We start from the raw sequence: 15,462 nt of genomic DNA on the forward strand, positions 1-15,462 counted from the left end.
GTTCATTAAGATTAATTATTAATTTTAAGTGAAAAAAATTATGTATATACTAAATTATTATTGGTCTTATGAGCATTTAGGTTCGTGATATCCACTCTCGAAATTTAGGGAGGGAAAAAATTAAGCTAGATTAAGACCGATATTCTATGTATTTTTATTTCTTCTAATTGTCTGATTTATGTTCAAGATATTAATGTACCGCATGTATTCTGAACGTTCATTTTTGAATCGTGTAAGTATTTAATGTATTATCGAAGCATTACTTGGTATAGATAATCTTTACTTGATTGCGTTATCGCTGACTGATTCAAGTAAATAAATACAATATAAAGATAATAATTTATTGAAAGGTGCATTTATCGTTTGTATTGAATCGTTCTCATGTTTTGTTGCGTCTGAAATAGGTATTAATTAGGTACTGTTGTTTTCCAAGTATTTTGTGATGTAATACTTTTATTTAATTGCCTATATTATACACGATCCATAATTGGTGGATCAATGTCACAGCGTTGTGCTTACACTGTGATACTCTTGTTATTCTTCTAGTACTCGATAGTAACTTTCTCAAGGAAATGCTCGGATGGAAGAACAAGTCTAAGAAGACCTAGGCTAGGGTTATATCTGCATGGTATCGATAACTGCGCCGCGGAGTTAGGGAGGAGATTGTACGCGTAGCATTCCAAATTTATTGACAAAGTATTGATTTGTATCACTTTTGTAAAGTAGATTTTTAATCTCCTTATTGCAATTGGGGGAACTCCGTAATGTTTTTGTAAATTATATTTGTACAATATGAGCAAGTACGATTATCGGAGTCCATGTTATTATGCAAGTAGCGTTTATGATCATCCTTAACACAATTTGACGCTTGAATTTACAATACTACATTATCGAATATGCTTATTAATTAGAAATATCGTGTGATGTATCTCGTATGTGTGTCAAAATATTGAAGTAATAAAAGGAAACAAGTATGTCTTACTTCATACTCCATGTGTATTGTCAATGAAAACGAATAAGAGAGTCGTCTTATAAAAATTAATCCTATTTATTTAAATAAATATTAAAAATTTATAACATCACGAACTTAAAGAATTAGAAATTTCCTAAGATTTAACGGATGTTATTTATATATCGAAGTATAATATTCTTCTTCTAGGTCATACAAATCAGCTGCCATATCATCTCTCAAAGATGCCAATTTCTGATCGCATTCGGCTTGCTTCGTTCTAAACAATTTACTATTGTGCGCTATGGCATCATTCACGGATGGAAAATCATTAAGAATCAGATACTGTTTTATATCGGAAACCAACTTCATCAGAGATTCACCGGCTCTAACAATGTTAGCTGCCCTGACATGCATTTCAAAAGTGTCCTGTTCGCATTGTGCCATCCGTGAGAGTTGCGAATCATTTTCACCTTTAGCAAGCTTCACGATTTCTAAAGACAAAGTAATATAATTGAAATGTAAAGGAAACTTTATAAAATAAAGTTTGATAGAAGAGAATATAGCAATATTCGAAGAACGTACAAATACAAGGAAAAAAGTTTGAGGTTAGGACGCACCTTCGAAATTTTCTAACATCGATTTAACATCGTCCTTCAATCGCGTTGTATATGATTTTAACAAAGCTTCTTTGCTCTGTGGTAATGCACGTTGCGCTGCCATTTGATCCAATAATAATACACTTTTATCTTCGAAAACGGTGGGCTCTTTGATTCACAACAAACTCACGAGTGTTCATCACGTTGAGTTCTAACTTACCAACCAAGCAAGAACAATACTACGAACAAATTAAAAATCCGTCTAAAAAATGTTTTCTTACAACGAATATTTCGATCTACATACATACATATATATATATATATATATATGTAAAATTAAGTAAGATTACGGTATAAAACTGTAAAAAAAGGAATTATCGCACGATGCATGTTTATTATACAACTTTCTTATCGATTTTCACAGAGAGAGGGTGCGAGAGAAAGAAGAGGGGGAACCTGTACGAACGTTCTTGAGAGAGCCACCTCCTTTATCCCTACTACTACCCTCGAGTCCCGGGATGGAATCAATATGAAAGCTCCCGCGAAGCTTCCGTCTTCGACGAAAAGCACTTTAATACGGACAATAAGATTGTAGTGAGTTCGATAGACTTCTTTTTCCTATGATAATGATCGAGTGTTTCCACAAAATAGTTCGCTGATTTATTTAAAGATTGAAGATCCTTACGATTGAGAGCAACTTCCCTCACGAGGGAAAGAAAGTTAGAAAGTTAGTAAAAAAGGATTTTTCGGAAGGGCTGAAAATGTTTCTTTAGTCGAGTTCAAAATAGGACTGGTGTGAGAATGAAGAGTACAAAAAAAGTGCGCCTCTCTAAGTCACGTTCATTGGGCGTGTCATAGGGACAGTTTCAAAGATACGACAAGAGAGATAGAGGAAAGGAATAAAAACAGAGAGAGATTCAGCAACAGAATGTTGATCCTAATCATTAGCATTTTGACGGTAGCTCGTACGATTGTTGCTTCGTTACCACCTTCCGATGAGAACGACAATATCCTCCACATCGGAGGTATTTTCCCGATAGAAGGAGAGGGTGGCTGGCAGGGTGGTCAGGTTTGTGAAACACTTTTTTTACACGCTGTAACTGATTGTTTCGCAAATTATCACGAACCCTGATTTTACCCAATAAATGTTTCTTTCCTTAAATTAAAAATCAAATAATATATATTATGTTCTGTAAATATCAAGTAAGTTTATAGTATAGATTATTTTTAATTTATTTGGAAATTATTAAAAATAAAATTTATTTTCTTTTCGATAATTTTAATCGGTTCTCTTTTGTGTCATATATATAGGCATGTATGCCAGCCGTGAATTTGGCACTGGATGATGTTAATCGGGAGAAAAATTTGTTACCTGGTTTCACCCTGAAATTGCACTCCAATGACAGCCAGGTAAACGGCTAATTATAATTTATAAGTCATACGTAATACACTAATTTATTATAATTCCTTTTCAGTGCGAACCCGGCCTTGGTGCCTCGGTAATGTACAATTTACTCTACTATAAGCCGCATAAACTTATGCTCTTAGCCGGATGCAGCACGGTTTGTACCACTGTTGCTGAAGCAGCGAAAATGTGGAACTTGGTTGTCGTAAGTAATCTCTCTCCTTCATCAAATTAAATAATAAGAAATAACGAACAATTTTTTCAGCTATGTTACGGTGCCTCGTCACCAGCACTATCGGACAGAAATCGATTCCCGACTTTATTCAGGACACATCCATCCGCCACCGTGCACAACCCCACGAGAATCAAACTCCTACAAAAATTTGGCTGGTCGCGTGTCGCCATATTGCAGCAAGCCGAGGAAGTGTTCATTTCTGTCAGTTCATTTATATCATTGTCTCTAAATTATTCCCAAATAATAATATAATAAACGTAAACATTATTTCTAGATAATGTTTCTAATCTAATATTTTTCATGTCTTTTCTCATGGTACAGACGGTAGAAGATCTAGAAGCACGCTGTAAAGAAGCAGGAATAGAAATAGTCACGCGTCAGAGCTTTCTCTCTGATCCATCGGATGCTGTGAGGAATCTACGCAGACAAGACGCTAGAATAATCGTTGGTCTCTTCTACGTCGTAGCTGCGAGGAGAGTCCTCTGCGAGTTATATCGTCACAATCTTTATGGAAAGAGTTACGTTTGGTTTTTCATCGGGTGGTACGAGGACAATTGGTTCGAGATGAATCTCGATAAGGAGAATATCGCTTGTACTAAGGAACAAATGAGACAAGCTGCTGAAGGACATATAACGACCGAGGCTCTCATGTGGAATCAAAATAACGATACGACTATCAGCGGTATGACGTCGGAAGATTTCAGGCAAAGATTGAACAAACTATTAAAGGAGGGTGGTTTTGATATCGATAACAATCGATATCCCGAAGGTTATCAGGAAGCTCCGCTTGCGTACGATGCTGTTTGGTCTGTGGCGTTAGGTAAGCATATCAAATGTAAAAAGTAAATATTAGGATACCTTTCACTTTTATTTTCGATTTTTTTCTCATACGAATGCAATGACGAGATGAAAATCCCAATGGAGGATGTAACAGTCGAAAGTTATCCTCCTAAAGGATTTTCGTTAGAGCATAATAATCTCAAAATGAACGAAAAGCGAGATATTTATAAAATAACCGTTCTATAAAAGATTAGAATTGAACTGCTTTAACTGAAAACGCTTTTCTATACATTAGCCTTTAACAAAACTATGGAGAAGTTAAATAAACTAGGCAAGAGCTTGAAGAACTTTACCTATACCGACAAGGAAATCGCCGATGAGATTTATTCGGCTATCAACTCGACCCAATTCCTAGGAGTTTCCGTATGTAAAAAATATTCGAATGTACAGGGTGTATAAAAAGGATGTGTCCACTGCTTTACCGAATGTTTCTTCAATTCGTCGTTCCTTTTTAAAAACACAAGTTTTTAAGGTTAGATTTTCTCAACGATCAAGAATTCATCCTAGAAGTTGTGGCTGTGGCCACATTTTGCGATACGCTCTGTAATTAATTAATTAATTAGGTCTATTCTCAATAATGCCTTTGACCGTTTGCACAGGGATACGTAGCATTTAGTTCGCAAGGTGATAGGATAGCATTGACACAAATCGAACAAGTAATCGATGGAAAGTACGTTAAGTTAGGGTACTATGATACGCAAAGCGATAATCTTACATGGCGGAACATGGAGCGTTGGATAGGTGGGAAAGTACCTCAAGATAGAACGATAGTAAGGACGGTTCTAAGAACGGTATCACTGCCTTTATTCATATGTATGGGAACTATATCGTCTGTCGGGATAGTTATAGCTATTGTATTGATTATTTTCAACGTCTGGAATAGACATCGAAGGTGTGAAAGGATTTCGTTTGATAAGGAACATTCTATATCTTCAACTTTTCCTCATTTATCATTTACTTCATTCATTTCTTCCTGTTGATTTTGTAGGGTGATTATGTCTTCTCATCCGGTATGTAACACGATCATGCTGGCGGGTGTGATAGCCTGTTTCATATCTGTATTTCTTCTTGGAATCGACGGCAGATTCGTTTCACCAAATGAATATCCAGGAATTTGTCAGGCGAGAGCTTGGACGTTGTCTACCGGTTTTACTCTTGCGTTCGGTGCCATGTTCAGTAAAGTATGGCGAGTTCACAGACTCACTACTAAAACGAAAGCCGATCAGGCAAAGGTAAGTAAAAAATCATATCATTCGATTACTAGTCTATTATAGTTAGTTTGTTACACTGCACAGTGCATAGTTTTCAGAAGTAGCATTTACTTCCTTCTCGAATAGTGGATATTTAGCGATTTTACCATATTTTCTTTGCGCTTCCAACGTTTAAGAAGTTTATATATGTACAACCATCCAGCACGAGTTACCCTGTGTTTTAATTAAATGTCGCACAGCAACAAAATCATTGTCCTTCGATCAACCGATGTTGCTCGAAGATTATATGACAATGCAACCGTATATAATGGCAATTCGTGACCATAAAATAGGCCTCTTTTGCATTAAAAAAAAATCAATAACCCCCCCCCCCTCCCCCGGAATTATATATCGTTGTTACAAACGTCGCAGAGTGATTTAAAATACGACATTAATTTATAAATATGTTTATTTGCCCTCAAGTATAATATTATTAATCATAATTTATTTTCGGATCATCGTCAATTGGTTTATTGTAAATTTATTAACGTATGGATAAATATTTCAAGGAAAATCAATAAATGTATGTATGTAGATAGACTTAAAATTAATACGGAACATTAGGAAGCGTTGTAATATTTAGTTCGTCATGCTTGGGATGTGACAAAAAGCAAACTGATTTGAATTTCATTTGTATCGTATTATGACTTATTGTCGTTTTAGACGCGTCCATTGAATGTGCTTTCTTTTAATCTGTCCTATTGGTCAGTCAATTGTTATCGTTCAGATATTATGAATCTCACCATTTATTTATGTACCTTACTCGTACGTCCTGCATCTTCAATCCCTTCTCCGTTCTTTTTAGTTGTTCATGGCTAAACAAAAAGTTTCATCTATACAGAAGAAGATTCAGCCATGGAAGCTATATACGATGGTAAGCGGATTATTGGTAATCGACATCGTACTTCTTAGCACATGGCAAGGATTTCATCCTTTGCAAAGGCAAATCGAAGTTTTCCCATTGGAATCACCTCCAACCGGGGACGACGACGCGAGAATAAGACCAGAGTTAGAGCATTGCGAGAGCGAACACAATAGCATATGGCTCGGTTAGTATATCTATCTATCTATCTATCTATCTTTCTAATATATCTATGAAAGATAATGGAAAAGATTTCAGATTCGATTTTACAATTTATATCGATCAAACGTGAAAATTATTGTTTTAGGATCGATCTATGGTTACAAAGGTGTTATCCTGGTCTTTGGCTTATTCTTGGCATATGAAACGAGAAGTATCAAAGTGAAACAAATAAATGATTCGAGATACGTAGGCATGTCAATTTATAACGTAGTTGTATTATGCCTGATAACGGCCCCCGTTACGATGGTTATAGCCAGTCAACAAGATGCCAGTTTTGCTTTCGTAGCATTAGCAATTATATTTTGTTGCTTTCTCAGTATGGCGTTGATCTTTGTGCCGAAGGTAATAGAAGTGATTAGACATCCCAGGGACAAGGCAGAATCAAAATATAATCCTGACGTAGGATTGTCAAAGGAGGACGAAGAAAAATATCAAAAATTATTAAGTGAGAATGATGAACTACAAAAACTCATTGCCGAGGTAAAATGTCGATTACTTTTATCGATCTGAATATTATGAACATTGAACAGTCATTTTTATATTTTTCTTTATTCCTTTTTGCCGGAACAGAAGGAAGATAAAATAAAGCTTTTGAAACAGAAGCTTATCGAACGTGATGCATTAAAAGGAGGAGGTGGAAATATCGGAAAGGATTCCTTGATCGTAGCCGATTTTGTAACCGGCGAGGGAACTTCGGACAGTGCAATCGGTGGGGGTATTTCTGTTAATACAAGATCCTCTCGAGCTTCCGCTTCCGATTTTGAATTGTCGGAATCGTACTTATAAATTCCAATCCATTCAACCTCATTTCATTCGGAGACGTTTCGAGTAGACCAAAGTTTTGTGTATTTTTTGTACCAAAACTATGGTATCATGCAATAGTCATTGTCGGCGGTACTTTACGTATGTATCACAAATAAATAATACTCTGTCACCTCTCAGAAAAAGGTAAGAGAAAGAAAATAATAGTATAAAGGAGAAAGTCGAATTTTGTGTTAAAATTAGTAAGCATGCGATGCTCGACGTCTATTTGCCTAGATTCGTACGAATACTACTTCTACGAAAGCATATTCTAGATTTCTATATTCGTGTAAATGTGTAAATGTTAAACCGTCTGAAGTATTCGAAATCGCCCGTGCGCGTAAATACGTCATCGAATTCGTAACTTCGTGTAAGTAGAAACTCGATTAAACGTCATTTGAAATTCTAATTCGATGATGAACGGATTAAATCTCGGCCTAGACCATTTCAAGCCGTTCTTTCGCGCGCGCACACGCACACGCACACGCACACGCACGCACGCACACACACACACACACACACACACACACTCCCTCTATCTTTCTCTAGAACGACTACAGTATTCTTTTTCCAAGTTATTATACGGTCGGAGATGAAGGATGCAATATTCGATATGACACCAAATACTTGAATCTATGCTCGAAAATGATGCATACAAAAAATAATACAAAATATTATATCAAAAGAAAAAAAAAAAAAAAGAAGAAAGAAAAGAAAACAAGCAGACCATAACACAATTTCTCATTTGATATTACCTTATAGAATCCAATCTTAAGGACCAACCTAAACCCTACATGTTACATATATTCCTCGATGAAAATATTAATTTTCGATATCTGATATACACGTATATATTATTTTGGACGATTTTTTATTTGTAAGTGTAAGAGCAAACACCTCCATTTCTAATAAGTAGGCATTCGTGAGAAGGTTGACCTGAGGGTTTGGATAATTTAGCGGTTAGAGCAGTCGCCCGGAAAGCGAAAGACCTGGGTTCGAATCACGTATCAAACCACCCAAGGGCCAAACTTCTCTTGCAGAGAATGTAATCCTACAGAAAATGTAAATTTGTAATTATTCGAATCACTGACCACGTCAAAAATCCCGGGTCCAAAGAAAGAACTTATATCCGATCGTTTCTTGACGATAGAATTCGACAAAAGATACAGAATATTTATTTATTTATTTATTTATTCTTGCATAATCGAAAGTTCAAACAATAACAATAGGATAAAGAGACGTGGTAGGTTTCTTTGTCACCAAAACGAATCTCTGTCTCTGTGGCATCAAATATCGTTTATTATCGAATAAATAAATTGTGTGAAACTAATTGCAGTTAAATCTCGTTAGACAATACTCGTTATTCTTTATTTGCTAACCGATGTAAACCTCATGAAGTCTGCTCCCAAATTTTGTAACGTTTAAATTTAACGCTTCCGCGCTAATAATTAATATTGCTAATTATTTGCGAATACAATAAATATTGTTCAAAAAAAAGGAAAAAAAAAAAAAAGAAAAAATGCTAACGAGATTTAAACGCTTACAAAGTTCGACCATTCATAAATAATTTGGGAGTCTTTATGAGGTGTCTCATTGAAATTTTATCGTGCACGATATAAATATTTCTTTTTTATTTTTTTTATTTTTCTTTTTTTTTATAAAGAAATTCATATTATATATTTGATACTTGCATTATTATTTATGAATGGCTTTACTTCTTTAGGGTTTTCTCGCTATATTTCAAGGATATGGTTTCTGACTTCTTGTTTCTAGATACGGACAACATCGGCTGATTACAAGAATATCATCAGCTACAATGTCAAAGCAATATGCACGAACGGGCTAAAAGTTTACGACAAAGCTATCTTCTAAAATTTAGTATTAAGCATATCTGTGCGATCTTTGCTCGATTTTAAAAGCTTTTGTTTGTTGCATTGGGCAGGAACAAATGTTATTCGTAATTTCTAAATACAATTTTATCAGTTAATATGATATGAACTGTCCACTCTCATAATTGCGTAATTTACTGAAAAAAGAAGAACCGTTTCGCATCTCTAAAGCGTGATAACGCGATTTAACTGCAATTTGCAAATTATTGTTATTATCGTCGTCGTCGTCGTCGTCGTCGTCGTCGTCGTCCTCGCCATTATCATAATCATTATTATTATTATTATTATTATTATTATTATTATTATTATTATTATTATTATTATTATTATTATTATTATTATTATTATTATTATTATTATTATTATTATTATTATTATTATTATTATTATTATTATTATTATTATTATTATTATTATTATTATTATTATTATTATTATTATTATTATTATTATTATTATTATTATTATTATTATTATTATTATTATTATTATTATTATTATTATTATTATTATTATTATTATTACTATTATTATTATTATTATTATTATTATTGTTATTATTATTATTATTATTATTATTATTATTATTATTATTATTGTCGTTGTTATTATTGTTATTATTATTATTGTTATTATTATTATTATTATTATTATTATTATTATTATTATTATTATTATTATTATTGTGTATGTACAACGTAGATTAAAACTAAATTATAAGCACAAGAGCTGAAATGTGCGTGTTTTATCCGTTGATCTGCGCTTTCTTTAGAAATTTGATCAAAAAATTAATCGATTCCGTTATATCGTGAGCATATCCACTACACAATATTTTTTATTGTATCTCATTTGTTTAGGTCAAGTAAACGACATGCTCAAATTGTATATTTATGATAGCATTATCAAAATGTTGAAGAAAGTATCTTATATGTACGTTGGTATATGTGAAGATATTTATTTTTAAGTTTTTCAATTATAAACTTCGTTAAAAACTGTATGTGACCTTAATTATTCCGTCCTACACTAATCAGATCTTGCAAATATTTTATCCCTTATAATATCGTGCATATAAAATGATTACATTTTCGACTTAATCAAATTGATTAAATATCGTTTCTGTAATTCTTCTTGCTGATATGAAAATTTTGTAGAAATAATTAATTGCATATAAGTACTATTAATAAGTAATTTTTAAACGTTACAGCGGTTGGTTTTTTTTCCAAAGGGACATTATATAGCTACATATATGATATAGGAATATGTATTTCTATCAGTTTTACGTACTTATCATAAAATGAAGCGTATGATAGTAATTTTTGTGTACAGAAAAAATGTTAACACGTCTAACAAAGGCAAATGAAAAACATGCAGATTACCTCTTTTGAATGTAGGTTACTTGAAAGGGATTGTCATATTTACTTCCTCAAAGATCTAACAAGATGACATTGATATATTGCAAACGTGGGACTGACCAGTAACAGACTTATTATAAATAATTTTTTTCGATCTTTGTAGATTTGGCTGCTGTTTCTTTACGGTGGCCAGAAAATTTTATCATTTTTTATTCATGTCTTCTTCGCAGATTTTTATATACATATTTTCGCAAATTTAATTATATATATATATATATATAACTAAATGGGATAATATAAAGAGAAGTCGTAGAGTTTCCAAAAATAGCAACCTCCACGTGACAAGACCTAGATATTACTTTCGATGTAGTACCTGTAAAGATTAACAAAGCATTTCTATATATTGACAAGCCCAGATAACGGTTGTGGTATTGCATATACTATACTTTGTACATCTTATTTACACGATATATACTTCGTCGAAAATAAAATCCAATTAGCAGGTTAAAAAAAATATGTCTATATTTTGTGTAAAAGATTAAGTATAAATGCTTTCTGTACGATCTACATTTGACAAAGGCAAGAAAAAATCAATGGCGTTTTAAACCAAATCTACATAAAATATAAATTTAAAGATATATATATATATATATATATATAATTAAGAAATCGTAATTTAAATAATACAATTTTATGATTTTTTCATAATATAAAATCAAATCGTTGCGATATGTATTTCGAATTCTGCGCCATCTGCAGTAAGTAGAATAAATTACGACTTGGACTCTTTTAATACATTCCGCCATGTTTGCTCGCGCCGTTGTCACACTACATAGCAGTATGTGTGTGTGTGTGTGAGTGTGTGAGATTATTCTAGTTGAGTATCCTTTTGTGCGCACGGTGTCTTTTTTCCTTATTTGTGAATCAATTATCACAAAATGTCGTTTGGAACAGGCTTTGGAACGTCCACATCAGCACCAGCTTCTTCCTTTAGTTTTGGTTCGACAGCAACTGCAGCTCCCACACCGATCAAGCTAGGTAACTCACGTTATTTTAGGTTATGTCATGCCCACGATATTTGTATTTCGTCCGACTAATGGCCTTTAATTTTTCTTCTTTATTAGTTCTTATTATGAAATATTGCTTCTTGTCGATTAAATATTTCCCAATAAAATATGATATTCTGAGATACCCTAAGAGTAATACAAAGCGTGCAAATTTGTAGGTTAGAGTAGTTAGCATTTCTGGCGCGAAATTTCTAAGACGTCCATTTTTAGTATGAACATTAGACACTTTCTACGCTTTGATATATCTCGGTAATTAATCATTTTTTCAAGTAGCTACTACTCGTTTTACTGGTTGCATCTGATATTTTTTCCGTTCGAAGAAGTGGCCGATTTAATCCATTACATTCTGGGTCACAATCGATATCGTTTCTGCTAAAAAAGTAACTTTTTCTTCTTGTTTTGGAAATCATACATGCCGTGATGCAACATAAAAATAATAGAATCAAACATGCGATGGTTAATATCAGAAAGACTACGGAACGAGCCGTATGTCCAGTCACAATGACATTGTTTTCCATCGTAGTGTGTATAACATCTGTCATCGAATGGGATACAGTTGTTTGACCTATATTTGTTTGTACATTAGATAAAGTATCTTCTAGGTAATACATTTCGCTCGGTATTTTTCCAATTGTCGTTATCATAATCTCTGCTGTAACGTCCTAAAAGGCAATATAAATAGCAGACAACAATATTAAAAATCTGATTGGAATTGTGATTAAGAATGCATACTCCAATTGCCTGATCCGTAGTACCAATTTCGTTTAACATTTCGGTAGATGAATCTAAAGGCGGAGCATTGATTTGTCTTAAAACTAATTTGTTGCTCGATGATGTCACACCTTTCAAAAGATTAAGCGCCATATCCTTAAAGTTAGGATGCTATAAGGTGTAAAGATAACGTTTAATACAATTTCAAATCATTGAATATCTTTACGATGAATTTTAATATCTTACGTGCAACTGATTTTGTTGGCTCATGAACGACATTGTCTCGTATTATATTCTTAATTCTCGATTTATTAGTAAAGATCTTTACAAAATTTTGATGCACAAATTAATATATGCTTTAAAAGACATCCAATATAAGCTTTTATCTTTCCAATATTTCTTAATAAATATTGTACTTTTATAATTTATAATTTTCTGCAATTTTTCATAATATCTATACGTACATGTAAATGCAATATAAATGAATAATATGGATTATCATTAATGAATCTAAACTTTTGTTTTTAATATATGTTTCATTGACATCTCTAAATGGATATAAACAAAAGTTAGTTAACTTCAGATTGAACGTTCATATTTTTTTTTATCATATTCTTCTCAATCAGAGGAATCATAGAAATTAGTTTTCTTTAACTTCAAGTTAATTCTTATAAAAGGATTTGGAACGCCAGCCTTTGGATTAAGTACGTCAACGACATCAGCCACGAATCTCTTTGGTACCCCATCAACGCAAACCACTGGATTTGGAACTGGAACAGGATTTGGATCACCGGCAGCTACAGGTTTTGGTAGTATACCGAATATTGGATTTGGAACAACTTCGGCATTTGGTACTCCTGCTACCAGTGGTTTTGGTACTGGATCATCTTTCGGTACAACTTCAGCGTCTACGACCACTGGATTTGGAACTCCTTCAACGTTCGGCAGTACTCCTGCTTCATCAACTGGTTTTAATATATTCGGTACAACGACGGCCACGACGTCATTAGGATTTGGCGGTTTTAGCGGATTTGGAACGGCAACGACGACCTCTGCACCAAGTTTATTCAGTGGTTTTGGCACGACAAGTACGGTTCCATCGACAAATTTTTCTTCGTCCATAGGTGGTTTTGGTAGCTTCGGCCAGAAACCTACAACGACAACCGCCATCACAGGTTTTGGCACGCAAACAACAGGTAATATTTTTGGCTCCACTGGTTTTACCGGGTTTGGAACTGGAATACAAACGCAACAACAGCAACAACAAATACAACAGCAGCAGCAACAACAACAACAGTCCAGCGGTATTTCTGAGGCACTTTATAACGCTGTGTTCAATTGTCAATTATACAATGACGAACGAGATAATACAATTGCCAGATGGAACCTCATTCAAGCATTGTGGGGTACCGGAAAGGCATATTATTCGGTAAATGCACCGCCTATCGATTTAGATCAAGAAAATCCATTATGTAGGTTTAAGGCCATTGGCTATAGCCGTATCCCCGACGCCGATAATAACGATGGATTGGTTGTACTTTGTTTTAAAAAGAAAGAGAAAAATGTAACAGAAGGCAAACAACAATTAATTGCATTTTTAAACGGCATCCTTGGAAATAAACCTAACTTGACAGTGATAATTGATAGTATTAAGTCTACAGGAAAAAATAAAAGTCAAGTGACTATCTTTATTTCTGAAAAAGGAGTAACTGGAAGTTCGAGAAAGATTCCCGCTAATGAATTGGTCGCTTATCTTTCTCAGCCGATGCAAAAACAACAACTTGTACAAAATGGCGTGAAGGATTTGTTTCCGTTCGTTAAACTCGATCCTACTCAATTGAAGGAATATTTAGATAATCCGCCTTGTTCGATTGATCCACGATTATGGAAGCAGGCTCAATTGGACAATCCAAATCCTGAGATGTATATACCCGTACCGATGATAGGCTTTCAGCAAGTTAAATACAGATTGAAATGTCAAAAGGAAGAGACCGCTAGGCATAGAGCTTTTCTAGATATGGCTGCGGAGAGAATTCAAGGTTTACAAAGGCAACATACCGCTACACAGGCAAGGTTAAAGGAACATAGGAGAATATTATTAGAATTACAACACAGAGTATTACAGGTACGAAAGTAATTAATTATATAATTTATTAGTCGAATTTATTAGTCGAAAAAAATATTGTTTAATTTTAATTATACAATTTGCAAAATAATTCTTTTGTTATTTGCAGGTATTGGTACGTCAGGAAATTACGCGTAAAGTTGGTTTGTCATTACAACCAGAGGAAGAAGTTTTGACGCGTAGATTCGAAGCTATGCATTCTCAAATAAGCGCACCTACACAATTTAAAGGAAGAATCAGCGAAATGTTGTCTCAGCTTAGAATGAGACGACATATAGATAGCCAAAATCAAGAAAGGTATACGATGGATCCGATAGCACAAGACGACATTAAAACGGTACGTGAAACATCTACTTGCAATTATTGACTTTTAATTAGTTTTTAATTTTTTAATTTTTTTCCTCTCTCTCTCTCTCTCTCTCTCTCTCTCTCTCTCTCTCTCTCTCTCTTCAAAGTTCCTGACGATTCATTTATTAAATAATTATTTTAGTATTTAAGCATGGAGCAGCAGGGGATGGCTCAACTTATCGATACGATAAACGCCGACTTGGAAAGTCTAAAAATTATTAAGGACGGTATGTCGGATCTTCTATTGAGCCATAGTATACCCTGAAGAACATTATAGCAAAGAGTATGAAATTATGCGGACGCGTTCGCTCGACAGATTGTGATATGTTGATCGCATCGGATAACATGTCGACAGTGTTGTTGTACAAACTATTGCGATTCGATCGAAGTTTGCGGGAGTTGCCGAATACTTCATCCAGTACGTTTGTTAACAACTGGTGCCATATGTGTTATCATTCCATAAGTCTGTCTGTTTGTCTGTCTGTCATTAAAAATGATTAAAATGCAGCAAAAGAAAAAGAAAACAAAAGAGAAGGTTTCCATTTGTAGTAGATGCATATTAATTTTGTTACTAAATATGATATATTAAGTGCATTGTTTGCTGCTTACGTCGTTGTACACGTGTTTATTAAGAAGCAGTATGATGGCGAAAAGTCTACGCATCAAGTCATTTCATTATTGTTGAAGGAAGAAGGATTATGCGATGCCGAGGAAAAAGAATAACAGTGTTGGGGATTTGTTACATTTAAAAGGAATAAATGATTTTTACATAAATAATATATTTTTATTCAATATTTTTCTATAGTC

The 15,462-nt window shown here is 33.8% G+C and overlaps 4 protein-coding genes across 8 annotated transcripts; 2 read left to right on the forward strand and 2 right to left on the reverse strand.

Annotated features, from left to right (window-relative positions):
* Positions 1–978: 978 nt before the first annotated feature.
* On the reverse strand, positions 979–1,865 carry LOC118448452 (mediator of RNA polymerase II transcription subunit 22). The gene is made up of 2 exons (XM_035881731.2): positions 1,570–1,865; positions 979–1,443 (listed from the first exon to the last, which is right to left on the reverse strand). Exons 1-2 carry the CDS (start codon positions 1,670–1,672, stop codon positions 1,124–1,126), a joined length of 423 nt encoding a protein of 140 aa, XP_035737624.1. The 5' UTR covers positions 1,673–1,865; the 3' UTR covers positions 979–1,123.
* On the forward strand, positions 1,360–9,330 carry GABA-B-R1 (gamma-aminobutyric acid type B receptor subunit 1). Of its 5 annotated transcripts, none has more exons than XM_035881710.2 (13): positions 1,360–1,557; positions 1,973–2,617; positions 2,860–2,958; positions 3,024–3,158; positions 3,219–3,389; positions 3,510–4,008; positions 4,264–4,391; positions 4,628–4,920; positions 5,017–5,260; positions 6,084–6,327; positions 6,448–6,842; positions 6,933–7,071; positions 8,937–9,330. In XM_035881710.2, the coding sequence occupies exons 2-13, from the start codon at positions 2,477–2,479 to the stop codon at positions 8,954–8,956; spliced, it is 2,508 nt and encodes an 835-aa protein (XP_035737603.1). In that variant the 5' UTR covers positions 1,360–1,557; positions 1,973–2,476; the 3' UTR covers positions 8,957–9,330. The 5 variants fall into 5 exon arrangements, with proteins under 5 accessions (XP_035737603.1, XP_035737602.2, XP_035737604.2 ...); XM_035881709.2 differs by having other exon boundaries at positions 6,120–6,327; XM_035881711.2 differs by having other exon boundaries at positions 1,973–2,142.
* Positions 9,331–11,213: 1,883 nt separating this feature from the next.
* Positions 11,214–15,420, forward strand: Nup54 (nuclear pore complex protein Nup54). Its single transcript, XM_035881716.2, has 4 exons — positions 11,214–11,442; positions 12,860–14,307; positions 14,417–14,644; positions 14,798–15,420. Exons 1-4 carry the CDS (start codon positions 11,343–11,345, stop codon positions 14,918–14,920), a joined length of 1,899 nt encoding a protein of 632 aa, XP_035737609.1. The 5' UTR covers positions 11,214–11,342; the 3' UTR covers positions 14,921–15,420.
* On the reverse strand, positions 11,545–12,461 carry LOC146873014 (uncharacterized). The gene is made up of 3 exons (XM_085657088.1): positions 12,429–12,461; positions 12,204–12,353; positions 11,545–12,133 (listed from the first exon to the last, which is right to left on the reverse strand). The coding sequence occupies exons 1-3, from the start codon at positions 12,459–12,461 to the stop codon at positions 11,729–11,731; spliced, it is 588 nt and encodes a 195-aa protein (XP_085513214.1). The 3' UTR covers positions 11,545–11,728.
* Positions 15,421–15,462: the final 42 nt, after the last annotated feature.

Source organism: Vespa mandarinia, chromosome 5, assembly GCF_050613455.1.
Source record: "Vespa mandarinia isolate Hongniang chromosome 5, ASM5061345v1, whole genome shotgun sequence".
Classification (NCBI taxonomy): domain Eukaryota; kingdom Metazoa; phylum Arthropoda; class Insecta; order Hymenoptera; family Vespidae; genus Vespa; species Vespa mandarinia.

Bases quoted from the DNA above. Each gene is read 5' to 3' on its own strand.
- LOC118448452 (XM_035881731.2), bottom strand. From the start codon at position 1,672: ATGGCAGCGCAACGTGCATTACCACAGAGCAAAGAAGCTTTGTTAAAA. The intron at 1,444-1,569 runs GTGCGTCCTAAC...CTTTGTCTTTAG, and splicing joins GATGTTAGAAAATTTCGAAG to AAATCGTGAAGCTTGCTAAA.
- GABA-B-R1 (XM_035881706.2), top strand. From the start codon at position 2,477: ATGTTGATCCTAATCATTAGCATTTTGACGGTAGCTCGTACGATTGTT. The intron at 4,392-4,627 runs GTATGTAAAAAA...CCGTTTGCACAG, and splicing joins CCCAATTCCTAGGAGTTTCC to GGATACGTAGCATTTAGTTC. The intron at 4,921-5,016 runs GTGTGAAAGGAT...TTGATTTTGTAG, and splicing joins GTCTGGAATAGACATCGAAG to GGTGATTATGTCTTCTCATC.
- Nup54 (XM_035881716.2), top strand. From the start codon at position 11,343: ATGTCGTTTGGAACAGGCTTTGGAACGTCCACATCAGCACCAGCTTCT. The intron at 11,443-12,859 runs GTAACTCACGTT...TTCTTATAAAAG, and splicing joins TCCCACACCGATCAAGCTAG to GATTTGGAACGCCAGCCTTT. The intron at 14,308-14,416 runs GTACGAAAGTAA...TGTTATTTGCAG, and splicing joins TACAACACAGAGTATTACAG to GTATTGGTACGTCAGGAAAT.
- LOC146873014 (XM_085657088.1), bottom strand. From the start codon at position 12,461: ATGTCGTTCATGAGCCAACAAAATCAGTTGCAC. The intron at 12,354-12,428 runs GTAAGATATTAA...TACACCTTATAG, and splicing joins GCCAACAAAATCAGTTGCAC to CATCCTAACTTTAAGGATAT. The intron at 12,134-12,203 runs GTATGCATTCTT...ATTGCCTTTTAG, and splicing joins CTACGGATCAGGCAATTGGA to GACGTTACAGCAGAGATTAT.